The following is a 25,681-nucleotide window of genomic DNA, read 5'->3' on the forward strand; positions in this document are numbered from 1 at the left end:
ATATATATAAATATATAAATATATCTGGGTCAGACTGTGTCAGTTGCTCCCCTTATTGTGTCACATGGTTACTGTTACACCTATCAGAGGTAACGTCATATGTTGTGTTTAAGTCACCATCAGTGATTTTGGAAGTGCAGAGCAGACGCGAGACATTCAGCTGCACAAACAGCAAAGATTCAAACAAATCAAACAGTTTTAGTTTTCCTATTTAAACCCAGCTTTGACAAGTAGACAAATACACACAAACACACACAAACACACAAAGCAGAGCAGCCCTTGTATCAGACTCTCACAAAGTCAGAGAACATGTTATAAATAACTTTCCATTAAACTGAGGGGTCCATCACCCCCCCACTCACAGCCTGCAGGCGAGACACATCAGGATGTCAGTGACACAGTCCTGTGAACTAAGTGAGAGCCAAACTGCAGTGTTGACGCAGACAGTGTGCTCATCAAGGACACAAACTGTAGTTTTTTTAGAGCCACTATTTTTGCATGTTTTTTTAATAAATCCCAGTGAAAAAAATCCCACAGCACAAAAAGGAAAACCTTCCTTTTACCTCCTTCTCGCTACTGCCAGGTAACTGATTTACCGTCGTGTACACCAGTTGACACCACTCGCATGCTTGTTAATTTACAATAGATGTACCGTCTGCTGCCTAGTGGTGGCGCTGATGACTCCGTAGGCAGAGCCTGCAACTCAACATTCTTAGTCTTTACTTTCCAAGTACACCTTTTAAAAAAGTAGAACTCATCCAAGTGTGCGTTTGAAACGCCTGACCCTGTGCTTTGTGTAAAACAAAAGCCAATAAATTTATGAATCGCCCTTTATTGCTGACTAAACAGCTGACAAAAATACAATGCATCACAGCTAACTCAAAAAAGATAGTCCTGTACTCACATGTCCTGCTTGGCAAACACAAGTCCAGTGTTTTCACCAACAGATCGATAATAAAGAATGAGACTCAGCAAGTATTTGAATGAGGTTTTCCCCACAGATGACCAAGACATCGTCCAATAATAAAAATCAAATAGTTTGGGTCAAGTGGAATCTACATATTAATTCCAGATCTGTGTTAATTCCAGAAATGTTCTGCACATTTTTTGGACTATTTTATTTCTAACACGGTTAGAATTGAAAAGGTGAAGTGATAAGGAAATGGCTTTTTTTTAATTCTCACAGATTTCCATCCCTAAATGTGGATGAACATGAAACATGAAACTTAATTTTCTTCAACATGAATGCAAAAATAAATAAACAAAACAAATATCTAATAAATGAACTAATCCGGCTAAGCTAACCTGTGTTTTTTATTATTATGTAAGCTTTTCGTGTGTGTTCCATATAAGGCAGAGACCTGAACTGTTACTTAAGAATTCCTCTCCAAAACCTGCAAGTCACTGCACCAGGATGACAGCTGCAGAGTTTCACCAGAGAAATATGTTCTAAAAAAGACAAGGCAACAAGGTGTTATCACAATATAACAACGGATTTGACACTGGTGTTTAAAGTTCTTCATCTGTGATGAAGCACAATGTTGTAGTAATGGGACCGACTCGTCTGTGAAATGCTGATTATTCTGTCACACATGTCAGAGGTCACTGTATTCACCCATCCATACAGAAACACTGTCGAAGCCGTTTCAGACAGAAATAGAACCAGTTCAACCAGCTCTTAAAACAGGCTGGTTTGACTGACAGTTATATCCAGAGCAGCTTGTTAATTGAAAATGTTTGTATGGTGTGTGCAGATTTATGCAGATGCAGCAGTATAGTTTAGATTCACTGAGAATTACAATCAGTTATTCACGCCACATTTTAAAGAATTGAATTTGCAGGTAAAAAAACTCAGGTGTAACAATGTTCAAGTCTGAGGTTAAATCACTAAGGTAAAAACACCGAGGATTTTTAGTAGGTAGCATAGAATGAACTGTTACCATGGCAACAAAAGAAGGTCAGACAGCAGCTTGGACTTGTCTGATTAAGACAGAGGGACAGACAGCAGGAAGAAGAGGACAGGGAGGTGGCTGTGACTCTGAGTCTGGACATTAGTAGGACAACTCACCATCTGCAGTCTCCATGACGCTGGTGTGGTGATTGTAGCCACGGGAAATGCTCCGTACTGAGGCCACCTGGGGCTGCTCCAAATGGAGCGAGGAGCGCTCCGACAGCCCTGTGACATCAGGGGGTGCTGAGTGGTTATCTGTGGTGAGTGGGGTGTTGGGGGTTAAAAGGTCAATTGTCTAGAATGCTCTGGAGTGCTGCAAGTGTATGAAAATCTGTTCCATGAATTGTTGGAAATACTGATTTGACAGTCTGGGGAATTCAGAGGCTAGAGTTCACGTGATCGCATTAACAACAGCCAAGATGACAAAGTACATGTTGCTAAGGTAAAAAAAAATTCTACCTTAGAGTTGAAGTGAGTACTTGAGCTAAATTACTGTAAATCACATTTTGGAAGTACCGTCAATTACTAGGAGCTGACCTCATCTAACTATTCCTTTGGCACTATCTGTGTTGTAACCATTCATTTTCTTCAAACACGGTATGTCCTATCTGTCAAGAGGTCACTGTTTATATTAGGTTCCAATCCGCAGCATATTTCTACCACTCTGCCCGTACTGTAATACACAAAACCCGAACAAATCAATTGGTGCCACAAGCAGACATGGATACACGACTCGAATTCAGCGCTTTTCACGGAGACAAACGAATCAGTTGAATCTCAAGAAGCTTGTGACATGTGTTGGTTTGACAAGGAAATGGCTGCGAGCCAGCTGATACGACTGAGTGACAGCGCGATGGCAGATGGAGACGGCAAATTACAAAAACATAAATCAAAACTCTGTCACTCATTTCCTGTAACACGGCTGTGTGTGTGTGCCTGAAGGAAAGTAAGCGCTCTGCTCTCACTAAGGTGTGGGAAACCGACATGTGTCTATAATTTAGCCTCGGTCACATGATACTTTCAGAGCCTTATACAGTGAGCCAGTGAGTATTTGAGCACTTTAAAGTTACATCTGAAAACTTTTTAATACATTATAATATCAAAGGAAAAGAAATACTCTAAACATTTTTGCTGCCCTTTTTTGTCATTTCAAAGCAGCTTGCTAACCACACGTATATTCACCCACAAGTTCAGACTGGGAGCATGGCCGTTGCACGGTAAAAGGACGGTTCAACCGATTGCGTCACTGACCTAGCTGCGTGTGTGCCATGAGATCTGCCAGTGCCGTAGCTGTAGCATTGGCATTGAGGGCTGCGTGGGCAGTGCTGTTGGTGACAGACCTCCCTCCAGGGTGGGACGAGGTGGAAGATGCAGAGGACGAGGTGGAAGAACCTTGGATAACGCGGTTGAACCAGTGCTCTACGGCAGGGTGGCTGTGCCCCTGGTAGGGCGTGGTGGTGGCCAAACGACCCTGGCGACGCAGTGAACCCTCATCTTCTGACGCTGACGAGGTGTCTGCATCGAAATAGTGGGCAGAAATGAGGACTTCATCAAGTAGGTAGAGAGAAAAAAATGCACCGATAATAAAATGATTCATTTGGAATAGCAGTTCTAAAGAATAACATGTGTCTTAAAGCTAAAATAATAAGTTGTACAGAGGCTACTAGTTTTCCTTATAGAACACAATCTTGCTTTCGGGCAGCGGTGTATGGTCAGAAATCTGGCACGTATTAGAAACACTCCTTTATGATTACACAGTTTTTTTTCTGTGGGGAATTTGTAGGCAGTGGGTCTAAGCAAAAAGAACTGAAAATAACATGACCTTCAAAGTAAGATAAGAATCTGCCAAGTTCACTGACGTGTCAGTGCTTTTAACAAGATGGCTAAAACTGCACAGTAAGCCTGTCAGAGATTTGCATTCTTGAGAAAACACACTCCACAAGAAAACACTGCAGTAAAAAACTAGATATTTAAATTATACGTACAAAAAAGTTCAGTAAATTACATAGAATATTGTCAGGATTTTTTTTTTCATCTAAGCGTTACACATACGGGCAATGTATTCCAATTCAAAAAGGGTGCTAAAAATGAGGGCTGAATGTTTACAAAAGAGAGATCAAGCCTTTGTGTGTGAACAGCAGATGCAGGATGAACATCCTCAGGACTAATGAGCCTTGATGTGACTAATATTCCCAGTAATGACTTTACTGTTTGTAGTTAAAGTGAAGTCTAGTTACTGTCCACCAATTGAGATTGGGCTGAACCGTTTGCCTTGCTGAGGCTGTCAGGGTAATTTCTAACATCCCTGCAGTTGGCAGACTGGAGGGTTATCTTGCATCTGTGATTCTGTTTGTTATTCAGGCGTCTCCTTTCAATCTCTCTCTAACCTTCACAGCTATGCACAGACGGACCAGTACGGAAAGAGTCGCAGAATAATTCCAACAAAGAAATACATAGGAGGAAGGAATAGTAAAGTAGGGGATGGATTTGGATTCACAAATCACAGTACATACAAAAGAGAACGGACAAAAATGCAAAAAAATTGGAAAAAGGAAAGGACATGAAACAGATGTCATGAAGCTAAAATATTTATTAAAAATGTACGCTTAATAACATAAAAAATAGGAGAAAAGACTTAGAGATAAACTCAAATTATTGCAGATTTCATTTTTTTTTTTTTTTACCATTATCAACATTATCAACCTTTTACTGTACAGATAAAGGCTTAGGCACATTACCAGAGAGCAAGTTTCAGACTGATGTATTATCGAATGATTGAAATTATTTTTAATTCATTCGCTTTTGATCATTTTGGGAAAGCGACGGGCAAATTCAAGGGACCGTTTTGAAGTTTTTAAAGGAAGCCCACAAAATGCTGTAAAATTGCTAAAATCCATATAAAGCAGCCCACACGAAACCAAGTGCAATGAAAGCAAACCAAAGGTCAACATTTTCAGACGATGTTGAAAGTCTGATTATGCGTCCATTATGCAACTCATGTGGGAAGGTCTGCCTGGGAACGTGACAGTGAGAACCGAATCTTTTATAGTCACAAAGAATGGATGCATTCAAACTGCACATTTCTTCCTGATAGAAAAATGCTTGGAAAGAGACAGAGTCAGGCTCTGAGGCTCCGGGTGAACACGGAATCAACACTGTGTGAAAATAAACCAACAGGTTACAACCTTTGAAAGTAAAAGAGGGGAGAGAGTCTCACCTGGTGGGGTGCATGCCTCAATAGATGACTGAACTAGCACAGATCGTCTCTTCGACGGCATGGGCATCTTCCTCTCTTTGTACTTGGCCAAAGCTGCTTGGACGGCTTCTGTATGCAGATCTGAGACAGAGCAATGTGGTTTAGCATACAGCAAATACCAGAGCATCTGGCACTTGAATGTTTTTTTGGCATTTATATTCCATCATTACCAGATCTGAAGCGTTCATCCCGGGTGTTGGCAGCCCGGGACTTGTTGTGTTTAGAAGTTGGAAGAAGAGCTTGAGAGGACGCTGGGATTCTGTTATCGATTTGAAGTGACGGGTCTACACCTGCAGAGAGTCAAGACCAATTTTGTTTTTTTTAATTCTCTGGAAATTCCAGATCAATAACACTGAAGCTTCAAATTCAGCTTATGCCTTTTCGTGAAATATCCAGCCAGTCTTACTGGATTTCCAGCTGCCTTTGAACGTTCCAAGGGAAGCAGACGCAAATTATACAGACTTAAGAGAGACAAGGTGATTAGGCTTTGGGACTTCTTACTGGAGCATTTTTTTTTTAAGTGACGAGTTCTAAATCCCGACAGCCTCACTGTCCTCTGCATGACACAGGCTTGGATTCATCCGTTAGCTTATGCAATTCTCATTTGAGATTTGTTACATAACTAACGTCAAACATCAGAGAGTAAAACCCTCGCTTCTGCCTGTAGAAACCTCATGGTATGAGGCCTGTTTGATGCTCTGTATGTAAGAAGATTAAATTCCTCACATAAACTACAAAGGGAATTTGAAAAAAGGCAAACGCCTGCTGAAAAAAGCATCGTCATGATCACATGAGATCAACCTAATTTTAGATGTAAGATCTATGTGTAAGATTCAGTCATCAAATATAACACCCTAACTGCAGAAATAACTCGGAGTTTTGAAATCTAAATCACATGTTTATATATATATATACACACACATAAAAACGCATATATATTTATAAGTTTTAATATCAAATCCCCACGACCACAACACCGCTGTGACCAAGAGAAAACACAATCACGGAGTTCAACCGAGGTCACGTCAAACCAGTGAAAAGCCAGTCAGACACCTGTCCAGACAGCCATCAGTGCAACAGGCTTTACAGCAGCAACAGAAGCTTAGAGGGGGATCAGCAATCTCCACAAGGTCAGCAACTCTCAGACGGCAGCAGCAACAAAGCCCACTGCACCACCGATTGATATTCACACACACTTCTACTGAAGCAATTAAATGACAAACGTTTCTGATAAAACACAACCACAGCCGATAGGACAAACTCCACAGTGTGACTCACACATGAGCTGCGGACGAGTGAGTGCATCAACGCACCTCGGTGCTTTTACATCTCCCTGACAGAAAAAAAAAAAAACCAAAACAGCCTTTCCCAGATCGGACAGGAAGCGAGACTATAAAATAAACCAAAGACTCCAAAATGAGTTGCTGGGCAGAGCAGGTCCTAAAGCTACGACTCACTGAACCAATCAGAGGCATTCTCCGTCACAGCAGAGAGCCTCTGATTGGTTCGCAGAGAAAACATATGAATTTTTATTGCCTGTCAAGCCAAAGCTTCAGAAACGACACTTGACTCCGTACATTGACTCCGTTTAGAAATCAAATGTATGTCGTACATCTTAGTCCTTAAACGATACGATTTTTCTGAAAAAGAAGTGACACAAACACACAGAAAGAGTCTATGTGTTTTGTCACTTCCCTTAACAAACACATTTATGGAGTGGTGAAGGTCCTTGTTGGGTGAGACGTGGGATAATGTCTGGTATAATCAAAAAACCCAATTTAAGTGTATTAAGCTACTTTGGTCGAAGACATGATGGAGGAGACTTGCTCCTCCTGATGGTAGGTTTAATATTTAACCAATACTGTTTTAATATTTCTGACACTAGTAACTACTAAAATAAGTACATGATAAACAAGTTTGTGTGTGTGTATTATTTAGACGTTACTTTAGCGTCATCATTTCGCTGTTGGATCTTTGTTTTATTCATTCTTTAGTGGAAAGCAGGTGTTTTTAATCAAAACGTACCCTTGGTGTAAAAGCTTTGTTCCCTGTCAGTTTGACTGGTTGTGTTAACTGTACAGAACGTTTTTTTTTTAATTTTTTGTCCCCTTGTTTATTACAGAACAATTTTGTTGCTATATGGCTTGAAATATCCAATATCTGTCAATGAAAATAAAATGAAGCATTTTCCTGCTTGGTCTTCTCACTGTGGTTTAGGGTCGAGCTCTCCTCTATAACTGCATGTTATCCTATTTTCCCACAGAACTGTGCCCCCTATGGAACAATCAAATGGGCCAACACTAACTTCTACCTAAAACCGTCCTTACCATCACCATTGAAAAACCCCTACATTCATGTGGCACAAGTGCATTATGGAACAACAGTGAAATAAAAGACACTAAAGCACTATGGAAAATCTTGAATGGAGCTCAGAAGCCTACAGTCTGTTGACTCTTATTTCACCTGCTCAGCTGCTAACCCACTGATTCACCATGTTGGATGAATGTGTCATCAAGCACTAACACTTCCATTCATTCTGCAGGAAGAACAGTTTGTGTTGTTTCACAAGAATCTCACCTACTTTTCTCATGTATGTGTACGCATCCGGACCGAGGATGAAGGGAGGGATGAAGCCCATAAATGTTAAGTATAATAACAAGACAGATGACGAGCCTAAGCTAAATAACAGACATGCTAACTCCAGTGGAAAAACCAGTGAGAGGCCAGCTTTCGGCCAGACCAGAGATCTGCGTGGCCGAAGAATAAAGGACAAAAAGTAATGAAGTAGACAGAGAGCGATGTATTTTTGGAATTTGCAAAAACAGAACTTTGTAGCTTGGACAGGCTGTTTGACCAAATTTAAAAAACAACAATCAGTTATGACAGGGCCGGGATTTAAACCAGTGATCCCTCAATTATAAGTTCAGTCCTTTAATGGCTAGGCCGTGGCTGCCATTGTTGACAAAGTCAGAATGAAGATTCATTAGAACGGTGAATTCTTATCGACAAGACATCAACAGCCAACTTCACATCTTTTCACCTTGTCACTGATGCCCAGCTGCAGTAACAATAACAGATCTAATAGTGTTATGATGATATGAGGCTAATTCTCATTTTTTGGCCTCTGTTTGAGTGTGTAAGGATATTTTTCAGCAGCTAACCTTTCTCTTCGAAATAGGAGATAAACTATGGTATGTGCAAATTAAAACAATTTAAAGTTGTACATTGTAACGATTCATGCAGCGTTAGCATCAATCGTCCTGATCAAGGCTTACAAAGCTGTACCTGGATATAAAATTCTTACAAGTCTTCATGGCTTACCTTGTATCTGTGGGATGTATGGTGCCAGCAGCTTGCTTCTTTTCTTCTCATAGCCCTTCTGAGTGATGTCCCCTGCACAGACAGAGGGGTGAAGAAAACAGATAGGCAGAAAGAGAGAAGAGGGGAGGAGAGGTGGCGAGAAGGAAGTAGACGAAGAGATGAGTCATTAGCCCAGCTTTATCCTTGTGTGTGATTGTGTGTGTGTGTGTGTGTGTGTGTGTGTGTGAGTGTGTCACTGACAGCCTGGCTACACTGGCACCATAGGGCACAAGAGGAGGGGAGTGCCAGTCCTTACCAACAGCTTTTCTTTCGAGACACCCAGGAATTGGCGGTGCTAATGGGTGTTTATTAGCATAAATGTCACATTAAATAGACATGACATCCAGAACAATGTACATTTAATACTTTAATGATAAGAGCAGCTTGGCTAAAGATGCTTAACAGACCATGTGTCTGCACTGCCTGAAACACATTCACCTCGTATGAACTTTTTCCGGAGGTAAAAACTGCTTCATCAGCAGAAAATGAGACCACCTCATACAGCTCCCCCAGCCACCACAAAGATAATTAAAGACTGTATGGAATGGAATGAAATATCTGCGAGTAATTTTAAAGGTTTTGAAAAGGAAAAAAAAAGGCAGCCTCTCTAAATCTTGAAGAAGAGGTAGGAGACGGAATTTTCATTTCACTTCATTTATTACCTTTTTTTTTGTCATCCAAGTCAACTGAACAAAATATATTGTTTTTCATTAACCCCTACTCCGAGAGCCACTAGAAAAACAACTGTGTGTTCGTGTAGAGGCAGGTGTTGGTGGTCACTGCCCGCTGATCCTGAGTCACCACTACTGTCTGAATGCCTTCACTGTTCAATGTCCAGGAGAACTGGAGGTCAGCAACAATACAGTGCTGTCCACAGGCAAGGCGGCTGACCTGACACTGTGTGTGTGCATCCCTTTATATTTGTGTACATGACAGCATGTCTATGTGTGTGGCGCCACAACTGGCAATCAGCATTACAATGGCTGGCTATTGTTTCAGGCGACGCTGTACACTGACAAGCCGCCCTGGTGGCCCAGAGGCTCTCATCACACAGACACACACAGATCAAGTTATGTCTTACTGAAACAGCTTGGCTATTCAATATCAAGAAACAAGGCAACATTGAGGCAGAAGTGGTTAGCACGCTAGCCTTACAGCAAGACAGTCACCGGTTGGCTGGCAGTGTGCTTGGTCATTCTGTACCGACTTTGCTTATTTTCCCATGTATACTTTTCATGCTTTTTATCAGACACTTCATATGTGACGAATTGTCCACTGCACCCCTGCCTGATAACAGAAAGAATTGGTTGTAGTCCTTCCAATACGTCCCTGGTTTTTTAAAGGGGAATAAATAAGGGCTGAAGACAGCACCAAAGAGACCTAACCCCATCCTCACATAAATTGGAGGTTTGATGCACCTGATGCCCATGCCCCAGTCCACTGCCCTAAGATACAACAACTCTGAACCTTATTGAGTTCATGTTATGCAGCACTTTATGACACGGGCAGATTAGCAAACATCCAAATACCAATCCTCTCGCCTGGCACTGTATTTGTTTGTTTGTTTTTAAAAAGGGTAGATCCATAAATAAGCAGCTGTATGGAGAAGGTAAAGAAAAAACAGAGTCAATAAAACTGAAAAATAAATGTGTCAGAGATGGAGAAGAGTGAAAGCAGGAGAGGGAGGGATTGTGGGTGACACATGGGAGACATTTCTCATGTTGTGATGGTTAGACACCCTCTGGGGCTCAGCTGGGAGACAGTTTGCATCAAAACCAAGCTCCTTTGTTGCCCCCACTCCTCCAGTCTAACCTCTTCACCTTCATCCCATCATCTGAAGGCTAACTGCTTAAACAAGGGGAAACCCTGCCATACAATATGTCAATAATTTGGAGGTTCAGGGTTTTAGTCACATTGAAACTCTACTACAGACGCAGATCTTGTTTTTTTTCTTCTTCTGGCACTTAATATTGTTGCTGTAAACATTTCTCCAAAACAGGAATCCAATTAACAAAAAGTGATTCTGGCAAATTGTTGCCGTAAACATTTCTCCCAAACAGGAATCCAATTAACAAAAAGTGACAGTCAATCTCCTAAAAACAAACAGCGACTGCAAGTGAGATTCTGCTTCGTCCTATTGACTTTATTTGACTGATGGTTATTGAGAGTACTTGACAGATGGTTATTGACTGGAACTGCTCCTTCGATGAGGCCCCATTAGAAAATTAACTCCTGTGTGTGTGTGTCCTGACGGTGTACTTCCAAAAGGAGAGAAAACTGAACTGAAACACTGCACATTCCTCTGAAGGCCAACGTGGGCACAAGTGTAGGGCCAGATAATGAAGCCGGGAAAAGATACTGTATATGCTTTTTATTTTGGGTGAGTGACAGCATGCAGTGACTGCCTTGTTGAAATACAGAAATGCAGGTCAACTCTTACCTGTCGTCATCACACACACAGACCACAACAGTGTTTTAATAGATCATGTGGTTTGATGAAATTTCAGCTAGTACTGACTGAAATGTATTGTGTAGTTGGAATTAGTTGTATGTGAGGATGGATGGATGGATGGATGGATGGATGGATGGATGGATGTGCAGTGATAAACATATTATTTTAGCTTTGTATTCATTCTGTCAAGCAAGTTAAATTTAAAGTTAAAGAGTGGATGTAGGCAGATTAAAAAAAACCTTTACTGTAACTTCCATTTACTTTACCTGAGCTTGGATTAACTAGATCTATTATTACAGGCTGAGCCACACTGCTGCCCTTTCCTTTAAAACAAAAGCCAGACAGGTGGCCCCACCCAACCCCGATGTCTTAGTTAAGGAGCCAGACTGACCAACACTCCTGCCAAGTCATCAGACACGCCACCTCTCACTCAGCCAAAGAAAACCACAGCAAAATATTTAGGCTGGACAGCATTGGCTCCGTAGCTTTATGTATGTAATCCAACAATAGCAAATTGCACGTGATTTTTATTAAACAGCAGGAAAAAAATGTTGGTTTTACACATCTGGATTAACCTTTACGCTAAAATTTCCTTTTTCCACTGCATTTTTTAGTGGAGAGTTTAGTCATGGGCCTGGAATGAACTCTTCCTGGTATGTAAAACAAGCATTAATCTCCATCCGTCTTGTCTATAGATGTGCTTTTTTTTCTGCTTCTGTTATGGCTGCTTCAAGAGATGCAGAAAAAAGACAAGGAGTAGAGAGTTATGGAGGAGAAGCCCAGGCAGAGCCAGGAAAAAAAAAATCATAACAGAATCTTCACCACATGTCTGTCTACACAACAACAACAGAAATATTTTGGCACAGGTATGCAAAATCAGCAGAGAAGAGCTTATATATACAAAATTATTTTAGGACGCAGACGGCGGCATAAATCACTCACTTGCAGCAGTCGGAGGAGCAAGACAAGCAGCAGGAACATATCTTCAGCACAGACACGCAGACAGATTGTGGGAGGAAAGGCAGATTACAGGCTCAGTAAATGATGAGCAGCTAACAGGCAGGGTCAGAGCAGTCCTGCTGTCCCAAGTCAAGCTCTCCAGCATCCTTTGTTTTCTTTCACACTGAGAGCCAGAGGATGAAGGTTAAAAGCATCTCCCCTCTAGCTACCTTCCTACCCTTTCCCCCCTCCTGCAGCCCTGTTTCACTCAGCTGCCCCCAACACTCCCCTGACCCCTGTTCTTCTACCATCCAGTCCCTCTATTCTTTCTCCACCTCTTTTCTTACTGGTACAGTCTTTACAAAAATCAAGAGCTAAAGTTGGAGGATTAGGGTGTCAAAGCACACTGTGGGCCGCCCCCATCTTATACATACCAATTCCCCTCACACGCACCCTGTAGTACAACTGTAAAAGACTAAGCTTTAGCCTGTTGCAGCATGTTTATGTAGGTCAAGTTTCCAGGTAATTTGAAACTTTTATTCACTCTTAAACTGCAAAAAATAAAAAAAAATAAAAATCACTGAAGTTATTGTTTGGCCCAGTATTATATTGGACAGCTGAGAGCAAGGAGATAATTATACTTTATTGCTGTGTTGTTGGTCAGGTCTAACAAAGTCTACCTGGACTTTGTCTCTTACCACTAGAAATCATTTCCTGTGCACGTAGGGTCACGTGTTAGCATTTCATTTTTAATAATCAAGATCCAATTCACCCTCGAGCCCTAACATTAAATTAAACTGTAGATAATCACTTTCTAGTGTTTCTCACTACTACAAAACAGACAAAACGGTTAGTTATTTATTAGTTAATGCAGGTAGTAAAAGGATGAACTGAAGAAATATTGAAGAAGTAGAAAAATAATTATTTTGCAGAATTTGTTACTTTTACCATGTCAAATGTGGCACTGTGATGTATCTTTGATCAAATCGACTGTCAGGGCACCGGGCCATAACCTCTCAATAATTTTAAAAATGTTGATCAACAGTTTAACCATTTGATGCTGTCATCACTCCAAAGACAACTGACTATGACAAAAGAGTGGCCAATCAACCAATCCTTGCAGCCCTGGAATGTTTTTTACACGTTCAGTTCATGACATGTTAATAAATAAACATGTAAATTATTCAGAGATGCAAGACGACCCTCCCTAAAACCCAGACCTCCTCTCCATGAATTAAAAACCATCAGATTCCTCTCTGTGTCAGTCGTGTGGCAGACTAAATAATCCAAAATCACTTGCTGAATGAAACAAATGTGTGGTTAGTGATTCATTCAGCTTGAGTCATAGTGATTGGCATGAATACACAGTGCGGTTTAAAGACATTCAGGAAGAATAAGGCTTGTAGAAAGAGGCGTCGAATGACGCTGATCAAGGTTCTTGACTTTGAGAGGCAGCTGGTGAAGTGGAGCGGGTCAGGGCAGACGGGAGGATTCAGTGACAGAGAAATGGAAAGAAAAGGTTGAAGGAAAATGGAACAACGAATGAAAGAGGACATGATTAAAAGATAAATACTTCCTCTTCCTTTCACACACACACACACACACACACACAGACACATACACACAGACAATGAATTGGGAAAGTACTGGGCATCTCCATGACTCAATCCATCAATGGCTCCAATCACGCAGTTGCAGTTGTTTTTAATGAAGCAGCGCCATGCATCAGGAAATGCACCAAACCCTCTATTACCACTTTGCCATCAGGAACCCCTATAGTCAACACACACACACACACACACATACAGACTGTCCTCCTATCTTTCCCTGCAGCTCTGTGGCTGGTGAGCAGACAGGCAGTGTGAATAATAAGACATTAGTCGCAGCACTACACAGGAGGCCCCGCAGCTGTGCACTGGTTATGGGTGCAGACAAGGGAGGGGGGATTTAATTAACCACCACAAATACACACTAACACTTTGCACAGACACATGAATGAAATATACTGTACACACATGCAACACTTGGACCAGACAGATGCGGAACAACTGGGATCCAAGCAGTGACGGAGACGAGCGCTTCCGACGGCCAATCTTAATGTGGAGCTATTGAGCTAGCAAAAAGTGTGATTGGAGGGCACTGTGAGTTCTCAGAAGTAAACTCATGACATGTTCGTTTAACCGGAAGCTTGTTTAATGAAGGTCTAACTTCATTAATCAGAAGTGTTTCCGATTCTGACGTGATAATTATAACAGTAATTAAACATGTGCGTGTGTGCATGTGGGTTTGTTTAGGTAATGTGACCAGTGCTGACCTGGCTCTGGGCCAGGCATATTTATCTAAGTTCTTTCAAAGACATGTGATGAACAGAGCATGTGGTGCTTTTCTGGCTCTCAGCCTGTGAGTCATCACGTAAACACAGGCATGTCACCTACATGGACAGCAGCAGAAATGATCCGACCAATTATAAAACAGTGCAGTTTACAAGCAGCCTGATTCAATGGAATCACTATGAGGATTTAAGAATGTGTTCTGATCCAGTCTGACCTTGTTAGATGTAAATCCCACCTAATAGAAAGGCTCCACCTTTCTTGCAAAAAAAAGGAAAAATGAAACATTCATTGGACATTTGTTTGGACACTACAAAAACAGTGGTTGCAGCAACTTTACATTAGGCCAGAAGTGGGTTCAGATGGCATTAACCCAACATTCACCAACTTCCTTAATTAACACACGTAATGTTGGTTAAATGAGTCTCAACTAAAAAAGTGCTGTTAAAATTACAGCGTTGCTTTTAATTGCTTGAACGGTAAAAGACCAAGTATTACAGTAAATCTCTTTTTTTTTGGTCCTGATGTTTAAATACCTCCAAACTGCTGACATTGTTGACCTACTTAAATAAACTACCCTTGAGGGTAGTGAGACACTGAAATGCAGTAGAAAATCGCACAACACTGATTGGGCAGTCCGCAGCTAGATCCGCAATAATAAAAAGAGGGAAATATTTGAATGTCATGCCGGGCCGCTTAATGAGGTTTGTAAATGAAAATAAAAAACATGACGTCTGCAACTGTTTATCACTTAAGACATAAGAGATGCCAGGAAGGTGTTGCAAAGATACTTTTTATTTTAAATCACTGTCTTCATGCTTTCATGTTGTGTATGTGTGTGAGTGTGTGAGAGAGAGAGTGAGAGAGAGAAAGAGAGAGAGAGAGAGATTTGTGTGACAGGCGTGACCAATGTGGCAGTCTCAGAATAAAGATGGGCATGGAAAGAATGTCTGCTGTGGCCCAAACTGCCTGCAGCCACATCTGAAGGACGGAGCACCAGCCTGCTCCACGTGTTCAGATCAGGACAGCAAACCTTACTCAGCTCCCTGCTGGTTCAGTAAACTGATGACAGGCCTGTAAATCAGGTCTGCTGGTGTTGACACCTTCAGCGTCTCTCAGGGGATGGAGAAAATCATGTCTGCTACCTTTGTTATTGGGTCACAGTGTTTGAGCTAACGGTGCAGAGCAGCAGCGATCTGCACCGACAACACTCCTATCAAAGACTGGTTCTGGCTACGAAAGCTGTTTAGTTGGCTGCTATGAACTAAAATAAAACAATCTCAACTTTTTTCAGAACACCCATTATTGTGTAATGACCAACATTTAGCCAGTTGTTGTTGCCTACAGCGGCTAGCTTTGTAAAATAATTTACAGTCTCCCTCATGCATCTTAGAAATCAATCTAACGTAAAGAAAATACCGGCTGCAATTAGGGGTTTAAAGTGCCATAATGCCAATACTTTTACTGTCTTTTTTTAAAAAATGTTTAAACTGTATGAAACCCAAAAAACCCAACAGATCATTATCTACCTTTACAAGGACAGCTGACAACAGTCCTATTTGACACATACCTGTAGAGATATTAGAAAATACGACAGCAAACTCTCTGGCTCTCACCTGTTCTTCCAACATCTGTGGTGGTTTTTGGAGCAACAACCAGGACAGCGTGCCATGTGAAGCCTCCAGCTCTGTGGACAACGCTCACTTCTCTGTACGCTCACAGACACCGAGCAGAGATTTATTGTCTTTTTTTTTCCTTTGGTTATTACCATATGAATGACCATGGCTTCACTGGCCTGACACAGACTAAGCCATTAAGCTCCTTGCATATACTCGCACACAAAACACCTTTGCTGTGAGGAGGGAAAGCAGGGAAGGAGGGAGCTGCTCATTTTGTGTGTGTGTGTGTGTGTGTGTGTACGTGTGTGTAAAACAGTTAAACATGTACACATGGCCACCGTGACAATCCAATTAAAAAGTGCACACACAGATAGTAAGTGTCATTAGTGATCCAAGCTGTTGCCTCCAACTGCGGCTTTGTATGAGTATGTTTGGACATCCATACCTACTGTATGTCAGGGGCCGGGGCTAACTACAGCTCCGCTCCGACTTTAACAGGCTGTGTGCACAACTCTTTTGTTCCTGTCCCTTGATTCATGACCAGCTCTTGGAAGGAAGCCCAGCATCAGAGTGGGGTTACATGAAAGCCTGGGTGTGTGTGTGTGTGTGTTCTTGTTTGCTGACTTCAACACAAAAAGAGACACACCACACAACCATTAATACTTGTCATCACTGCTAAAGATAAAATGTGTTTTTCTAAATATACACAGCTCTCTGCAGGGGGCAGAGTTCAGTCGTTACAGGTGAGGACAGAGCAAGAGAAGGAGCAGGTGTTGAACAAATATTCTTCAACACACCAACCTCAGGACCTCGTGTGTGTTCACACAGACCGAACTGAACTAAGCGGTTAAACTTTTTTTTCCTCCATTCAGGAAAATATGTGCAATTAGCATAACTTCTGTTTAGGCATGTATAAAAACTCAGTATTTCCAAGGATATTTTTAAGTTGCGGCAGCAGGTCAGTTTCCACCTCACCCGCCCCCTGACAACCTCACCCACCACCCCTGTGGTGGTATCATTTCTGCTGATCCTGACTCTATATATATATATATATATATATATTTACCAGGATATACAGACATGCACACCCAGAGAGAAACAGATGGAGAAAGAGAGAGGGGGGAGGAGGGGGATTATGCTTTTCCTAGATGTATACAAAATACACAATATTTTATAACAATATTATAATACAATTGGGAGTGAAATTTTAAAATTGTGTTCCCTTTTGTTTGTGAGTGGACAGCTAGCAACATGGATGATATTTCTAAAATATAATTTTGAAAAACAAAAACAAAGTAATGACTCAGAAGATTCAGTTAGATTTGCAGCTACATCTTGGTAAATTTGGACACATTTCTGTGTTGAAGTCAGTCTGTCTTGAAAATAGTACATGACGTAATGCAAACATGACATGAAATGAAATCATGACTGCCCACAATCCATCATGAAGACGTGATACTATGCTGAGTATTAATTTAATTTGCCACACTCTGTTCACTGACGAAGCAAATGTATGACATTGCTGACAGCGCTACAACCAGAATAAAGCCGACTTCAGCAGAGATAACCGATGAGTTAAGCACCTTAAACCTTATGAGGTGTTACACTAACAGGCTGGGTGTTTGATATCTGGGCTACAGTAACAGTTGGAAGTAGAATAATTGTGTGCATCGGCCCTGATTCTGAAGTAGTGTGGGTTGAAACCCTGAAACCTGATGCACAGACTTTAAACAATTCCAAACTCTGTTTGTCAGTGACTGCTCATCCAACATACTGTAAATAAAACAATGTAAATGCACAAACACTGCTGCTCCAGGAGCAGGTAAGAAACTCACAGGATCAGTGATGTCATTGCCTCCAAACTGCCTAAGTATTGTTGTCCTTGTTAACAGGTCCAGGGCTGACTGAACATCTGTTTGTTCTCAAACAAGATGTTTTCAAGCGAGTGAGAGAGAACAGGAAAAAAAAGAAGGACGAGAAGAAAGAAAAGTATGAGAGTAAAAAGATATATGTAGGTCACCTTGACTCTCCCTCTGAGAATACAAGCATGTTTAAATATGACTGAAACTGGCTTTAGAAACTACATTAACTGTGTGTGTGTGTGTGTATCACCCGTCACCTAACACATTACTGTACTCGTTTCTGAATGTGATCAATTGGAAAATGTTCAAGATACGTTAACACCACACCTGCAACACAGAATACTTTCAAACTGCAAACCAACAAAGAAGATTTGAGCACAGAATGTGGAGTCACTCAGACACACAGATGAACCCGCTGTTCACACACCGTGAACAGTACATTAGTGAGGGCTGAGGTAGTACAAGGAGAGTGTCCAGCTGGAGCACATGTGCTCAGCCTCTCTCTAATGAGCAACTGCTACCACAACACACACACACACACACACACTGATATGATTTTGAATATCCACAAAGAAGGCAGACTTTCAGCAACTGTCAGACTCAGATAAGCGACACATTCATTGCACTGTGATAAACTGATTCTACACAACTGGATAACAGTGGAAACAGCACTGCCGTCCAAATGGCTCGTCATGTTACACCATTACACTTTATACCTTGCCACTGGCTGTGTGCTGCACACTGACACTATTACAATGGTGGGTTTTTCTGCAATGTGTCCAAAAGAGGGTGCTAGAGAGATGTGCAGTCTGAAGACCAAGCGTCTTTCCTGTGACCCCGACCTCTAATGTGTAGCATCATTGGGTCCCGTCTATTGTTTTCATTATTCCCTATTGTATGCACAGGAACTATGTGACCTAGTTAAAGGCAGGAACATATTTCTGCATCTTTAATTTAATTTAATGGGGAGTAAAGCCACAGAAAAAGTAAAGTTAATGTACAGGCACTAAAAATTACACCACCTCTCATTAAATGTAGCAAACATTTTTAGGATAATCCCATGAGCACAACCAATGATTTGAGGTTTTCTTCCAAGGAATTTGGTTTGAGTTTTGAAAATTGAGACATCACTTAATCACAAAAAAGACAAAAAAAAAAACATAAACAAACCACAGTTGTAAGTAGAAAGGAGTATGCAGCGTTCAGATGCAGCAGCCCCTAGTCTGTGCACATCAATCACCATAGTTGTGTACATGTGTGATTTTTCCAATGACTGTGCTCTTAATGAGTCTGTGCCCTGTGTGATCAGCTCCCTCTGCAGCAAAGGCCAAGCTGTGAAAAACGCAACCCATTTACTCACAGCTGTGCACGCAGAGACCCCCACTTAAAAAGACAAGCCCTCGATCCGTTCTGGGCAGCAGTAGCCATTATCTGTTCTTAATCCTCAGATTATATTCACACGTGTGTGTACAGTGGGCTGCGCTGACATTTTTCAAATTATAATCTCTATTATTTTAAGAGATAATCTACAAATAATCAGCCACAGAGGGCTAAACCTTATGATAAAGCGGCACAGGTCAGGATAGAAAGCTAAAAATAATTTTGCTAAAGTACACTTCTTTCTCCCATGGCACGCCCAAAACATGTTTTCCAAAACCTGGTTTGAACATGGCAGCAGGTGCTAGTCTGAGGCAGTAAAGTACATAACTCAAACTGTCTATTTGTGCCCAGCTACAGTGCTGAGAATGCAGAGGTGAAGCTGTGCAGCAATGGTTTGAAGAAGGCAGTGACAGGGGGAAGTGAGTAAGGCTTCGACAGGCTGATAACAATGGCTTCAAGTGTGAGTGACAGAAGCCTGCTCTTGACCATACCAATGTGTAGGGGACGCCTTCTCTAGGGCAGTTGTGATGTTATGCTAGGTCTTGACTTTATTTTTGTAAGTGGTCTTAACATCCTGTATGTAAAATGAAAAAGTTGGCGCAGGTACTACAACTCAAAGGATACAAAGATACTGGCACTTAAAAACTTACAAGAGAAAACAAAGGTGGCAGGTAGGGAGCAGACCAGTAAATGTACTGGTAGGCTTCTGAAAATACAAGATGGCTACTTCCTGATGAAAGTTGATATAGTGTGTTTCAGAAAACAGGGAAATGCAAAAATCCTCTAACAAGGGAAAGTACACCAAAATGCCCATGGAAATAAACTGGGTAAACAGACAAAGTCATAATAAGTAAGTAAAAAATGGTACACATGCTGTGTTTATGGGATTTGTGAGATTGTTGCTTTCTGAAATGACTCATTAGAACAGTAGGTGATAGGGAATGAGTAGGCACCAGTGAGGGTGCTTGATCTCACTTGGTATTTTCCCTATTCTTTGTCCCTAATTTGCATGGGGAGTCAGGTGGACACGTGGAAATAAAGGCTGCTTTTCATTTCATGCTCTACTTCAAAGTTTGAAGTTTGAAGGTCAACATTTGTCAATGAAGGCTTTTTGAACTTTAAACCAACTCATACATTTCCTATTTTGATTGAGGAGGGGGTTAAGGAAAAAAACACTTTCTTAAGCCTTCTATAAAACTGAACTGACAAGAGATATAATTCTAAGTCAGTAGCTTTCTCAATTATATTTTCATGATGCTCCCTGTTAACTACGAAGTTCTAATCAAAAATAGACCGTTTAGGGTGAGAAAGGTAAGCTGAGTTTTTCCAGATTACATTGAAGTTGTTGGTTCTCAGAGAGATCTTTTTCTCTAGCCTCCTTATGTTTTAGCTGCTGAAAGAGTTCAGCCAAACAATGCTTCATATTTCACCACCATTTGTCCATACATTCCATTATGTATGACATAATTCCTTTTAAAGCTTATTGCGTTTTTCCACACTGTCTTTGCCAGATAAGGTGCCATTTGCTTCCACGCTACTCTCTCCTCTGGGGGAACCTGGCCTTGGCATGAGACCTGCCAGCCTGGCTGTCTGTGTAAATAACTGCTACATGGGGTGGAGGGGCGATCCCTTTGATGTGTTACGACGGGTGAGGATTCACTTTGAGGGATGATGGAGAGGAAAAATATGGGAGGAAGGGGAGAGGAAAGGGAAGAGGCACTGTATAATAGAGGAAAGCAGAAAAAGAATATTGATTGAGCAATGGAAAGAAAAAGGAAAACCATCACAGAAGGAGGAGGTGAGTAAAAAAAGAGGAGGAAAAATGTTCTTTAAAGTCATGACGCCAGCAAAGATGTCCCTCAATGTATGGGGGAGGGTTGGAGCCAGGGATTGTAAAACATAATGGAAAGGAAACTGTGTTAAATCATAATGTCCTGTGGTGGACCTCTGTTAGTCTTTTTAATGGCTCGGTTTGTTTGTGTTGTTCAAGTTTGAACTTTTCATTATCACCAAGGGACTGGCAGAAAAAAAAAGAACCTGAACACACAGAGTCTTTGATGTCTTCACAGCCTTTCACTTATTCCACTGACTGCAATAAAGCCTTCTTTTTTGTCTTTACTTTGGCAGCATGTGGGAGTCTGATTCAGCCGAGCCACACTAAAGCAAGTCCTCCAGCATCTGCAGCACGGGTCCAGGGTCTACTGGTGCTCAACATTGTATGTCCCCAGGAAAGGTCACCCTGGTGACGGCAGTAGGCTCTCCAGGGTCGGCTGACACACAGACTACATAACTTGATTGACTGAGTCTTTCTTAAAGAACAATTAGGGAAAACCAGACCAAATACACCGTTCATTTACTTGTAACAATGTAAATGAAAGGAGAAGAAAAAAAGAATTGCAAGAAAATAGGCCTAGGGTTTATCAAGGGCCGAGGGTTTATCAAGTCAAATACAGGCAAGTCGAGACCCAACAGATAAGATGATGAAACAAACCAGATATAAGATGAGGAACGTGGAAACAAAGATCAGGGGGAGACAGAGGGACCACTTTATCTTTCCTTCACACTCCATGGCCTCTCTTACAGTTGCCAGGCACTTCCTTTCCCATTGTGTACTATATTGGCTGCATGTACAGGAAGTGGACTCTTTGTTTCCTCTCTCCATCCTGTTGGTGTTGAAAACAGTGAAGAGAGGAATGTGTGGAGATACTGGGAGGGAGGGACAACACATGCTGTGTTTGCATGTAACCAGGAAGGAGCTCCTTGTCTGAACCTTTGGACTTAAAAAGACACAGAGCGGTAGAGTGTCTGGCCCGGCTTTACAAAACATGCTGCCAGCAAGCAAGAGAGGGGGAGGTGAATTGGTGGATGCACAGATGGGACTGTATTAAATAACACTTAATATACAGACGTCAAACGCAGACGTGCACGGGGACGTCGACATGCTAAACATGAAATCTCGTCCGATTGGCCACCTGATCCTTGCTGATTAACTGATTGGTTTCATGACTCATCAGGGAGCAGAGTAAATCATCAATGGCAGGCTCTCAGCCACAACATATGTCATGTCAGCCAACTCTATATCCCACTCCATATTGATTCACGCCTACACAATACCCTCTGGAAATAAGGGGCTCTCTTTTTAGCTCTAAATATCTCATCCATCCTCAAATAAATCCACCTTCCATAGCTGACCGCAGAGAGGAGAGAGAATTCATCACATCATCCCATCAAAAAGGTTAAAGTCTGAAAGAGAGTGTCCTTTCTTTCTTTGTGTTATTGAAACAAGTAACCACATACCATAAATTCTACTGCTTTAGTAATCAAGTGTCGCAGTGTCTTGTTAACACGTAACACTCAAAAGTGTCACCCAGACACTGGTTAGGTGTTTGAATTTTATTTTGCAACTCTAATGACTGGTTTATTTATCATAGATCCTTATGATTTTCATTTGTATTCTCAAAAAAAAAAAAAAAAAAAAAAACTAGACTACAATGGTACATATACAAATGTTATGTTAATTTACGAAATAGAACATTTAGATCAAGGATACTCAATACAAATCCTGAGATCCTTTTTAAAAACTAATACAAACTTGTATGGAACTGGGGTCTGTATATTCTTAATATTTTGCAAAAATAAAAAATAAAAAAAATAAAAATATATAGAGTGAGTCACTAGTGAGTCATTTTTAAATTTGCAGCCGTCTCAAAACTTTGCTAAAGAGAAACGCAGGGGAACAAGTTCCTCTGGATAGACAGGTTGGAGAATGGAGAAAAGGGGAGTACAGTGGAGGAACGATGACAGGAGGCGGTTACAGGAGCAGCTGTAAGTAAGACTGATTTCGGAGGAGCATTGTGACAACAGTCCAACATGAGTGACTCAGCCTCTTTATGCAGAATATGGGAGAGTGGGAAGAGAATGTAAATTTGTAAGAACACAAAACCTAAAAAAAAATAGGAAAGTTGTGCCTTCTCTCCGTGTCTTTTTCGATTAAAGGTAGGGTTTAAATAATAATAACTTTAAGCTCTATAATTTAATTTATTTTAAACCTGTAAAGATTGAATTGTCTACTGTTTTCTTTGCCACATCAAACCTTTTTCTCTGTTAGGTCAGTGACTGGGTCAACAGTATGGCCATGTTCTCCTTCAGTACAGCACTTCAAGCCTCCTTTTCCCCTTCATGTCCAACATGCGCCACTGCGTGTACTCGTGCATGCTACTGCAAATGTCAACAAGACGACCCAATGAGTGTTTGTCCTCCTACAGATGTGTGTGTTCAGGTTTGTGTACGTGGCCTGGAGTTGTGCACGAGGGTGATGAGGCTCTAATTACACGGCAGGAGAAACAGCTGGACCCCTCGCATTTCAGACATCTCAGCCATTCATGGAAGTTTAATGGAGTGTGATGATCGTGGCAACTAATCTGAGGGGGTGAAGGGAGGTCAAGTGACCCTGATTGACTCGGGACATTACATGGAAAGAATCTCGGTTAAGAAGACAGCAAGAGACAATGTAGGCCTTCAAATAAAACAGGCTTTTCACAGTTCACCATTGAAACTCACAGACAACAATGGGGGAAAAAAAGATTTAAAATCACTAGAATCAGACAGAGACAGCAGAGATGGAGATGTGACACAGCAGTCTTACAGTATCTGTCTTCTGTCTTTGATGATATGGGAGTCTTTTCCCACGGGGCACTTCCCTCAGACAATACTGACGTGGAAAACAAACAACTCTATCGCCGTCACTCCCTCCTTCTCCCTGTGAGCTTATTTTAAACCCACCATTACCTATTTTCCTCAGCTCTTTCATTGTCTGTCTCCTTTCCTTCCGCTTAGGTCATTCTAAGTCTGTTTTGCATCCCCAAATCACGTGGCTTTTTGAGATACTGACTAGAATCTGTCAGAATTTTAAATAGCATTTTGTTTGAAGGATATTAATAGTATTTATTACCTTGCCAATATGCCACAATAAGACATAATAATTTGGTTAGCTAATTTTAATTGCTTTTTGCTTCATTTTATAGCAATTGTTACTGGTGTGACTGGTACGGCAGAAATTAGTCAAAATCTTTGTTTCTTTTGAGAAATGTTTTGAAAACACCAGTCTACAATAATAAAAATCCCACCGCCACAGAGGACGAGCCGGACTTAATCCACCGTTGCTGAAAAGAGGGAAATCAGAATTTTCCCAACTGCCACTTCTTCACCCACCTGACACCTGTTACACTGGCTCACACAGGGCAGTATTGTATACTCTACACACAAAGGGTATGCAAACACACTAGGTAACACGTGCATACAGGCAGATCCACATGCCTGTTTGCACACGCTGTTTACCAGGCGACACCTTCATCTAACAAGCAGTCAGAATGTGAGGAACGAGGACATGGCTCGGGGACAGCAGGACCACACACAGTGCACTGCCGTACAGTTTGAGTAACAGTAATTATACACAACATTAAACCATCACAACCACAAGTCATACATCGCTGAAGTATGTAAAATATGACTTACAGGTCTTTACATATTCTGTCAGCATATTCCAGAGTCTACAGTATATTTTGTACAAAATGCATATATGTGTCTCTGCTTTCCTGTATTTACTGTAGAAGCTGAGTCCCTATTGCAGAGTTCCACTTTATTGTCAGCTTCTACAATAAATGTCCCTATTGCAGAGTTCCACTTTATTGTCATCAAATATAAATGTGTGTGTTTTTTACGATCCAATAAACCCACCAGTTTGTTTGTCATGTACCGAGTCATACTGTATCTCAACTACTCAGTGAAACCGGCTCTGTCAGTTAACAGCCATCAACTGCCAAACCAATACTCAATGCTACCGACTACCTTCAGGGGTTGTCACTATTTTCAAAGATGTACAAACACACACAAAGTCCACATCTTTGTGTGTGTTTGAGGCCCATCTTCTTCTGTGCTTCTCATTGTACCTGCCAAAACAATCAGCTGAAATGAATGAATGAGCAGTCGTGATTCTCTTGCACAGACATGGTACTAATGGCCAGCAGGGGCAGACTTCAAGAACTGGATTCCCTTGACCATTATTTACCAACTCTTCTCACAAAAGAAATACAATTATAAATAAAGTAAAATGTATTTTCTAAAGTATCTAAAGTCTTTTATTCCAGAGATGTGATATTAATTTTTAAAGAGGCAATGAAGGTTGATGCAATCTCCTGAAAGACAACATAAGAGAGGTACATGCTGGAGCACAAGGTAACTACTGTAAAACAGACAGTCAGCAGTGGAACTGATAGATTTTCAATATTAGATTTGAGTGCAAGTTCAAATACAATTTCCCATACAAGAAACCATTGATTGTTTTGTATTTGGAAGAATACAGAAATGCACACAAGCGGTAAGGGTTCAATATAGTACACACATTAGCAGCCACTCATCCTGCCTGCTCGAGCCTGCTGCTCTCACACCACACCATGTCAATAGTATGAGTGCATACATCCACAATATAGTCTTAGGGTAAATACGGCATGCATTATATTTTACCATAATTCCT

General features: G+C 41.2%; 1 protein-coding gene across 8 annotated transcripts in view; it reads right to left on the bottom strand.

Moving 5' to 3' along the window:
* The window catches only part of dip2a (disco-interacting protein 2 homolog A), a 62,675-nt gene that overhangs the window by 18,505 nt on the left and 18,489 nt on the right, over positions 1 to 25,681 (bottom strand). For 7 of the 8 annotated variants that reach the window (XR_003052136.1, XM_017040011.2, XM_017040009.2 and 4 more), the window contains exons 2-6: positions 8,529 to 8,600; positions 5,378 to 5,497; positions 5,169 to 5,288; positions 3,203 to 3,466; positions 2,069 to 2,206 (exon numbers count right to left, since the gene is read on the bottom strand). Coding sequence is in view for 7 of the 8 variants with exons in the window: in XM_017040011.2 (XP_016895500.1) it covers positions 2,069 to 2,206; positions 3,203 to 3,466; positions 5,169 to 5,288; positions 5,378 to 5,497; positions 8,529 to 8,600 (714 nt within the window). In the remaining variant the exon portion in view is untranslated. The remainder of the gene's footprint in view (positions 1 to 2,068; positions 2,207 to 3,202; positions 3,467 to 5,168; positions 5,289 to 5,377; positions 5,498 to 8,528; positions 8,601 to 25,681) is intronic. The other variant, XM_017040012.2, reaches the window with a different exon arrangement.

This window comes from Cynoglossus semilaevis, chromosome 16 (assembly GCF_000523025.1).
Source record: "Cynoglossus semilaevis isolate Cse_v1.0 chromosome 16, Cse_v1.0, whole genome shotgun sequence".
Lineage (NCBI taxonomy): Eukaryota > Metazoa > Chordata > Actinopteri > Pleuronectiformes > Cynoglossidae > Cynoglossus > Cynoglossus semilaevis.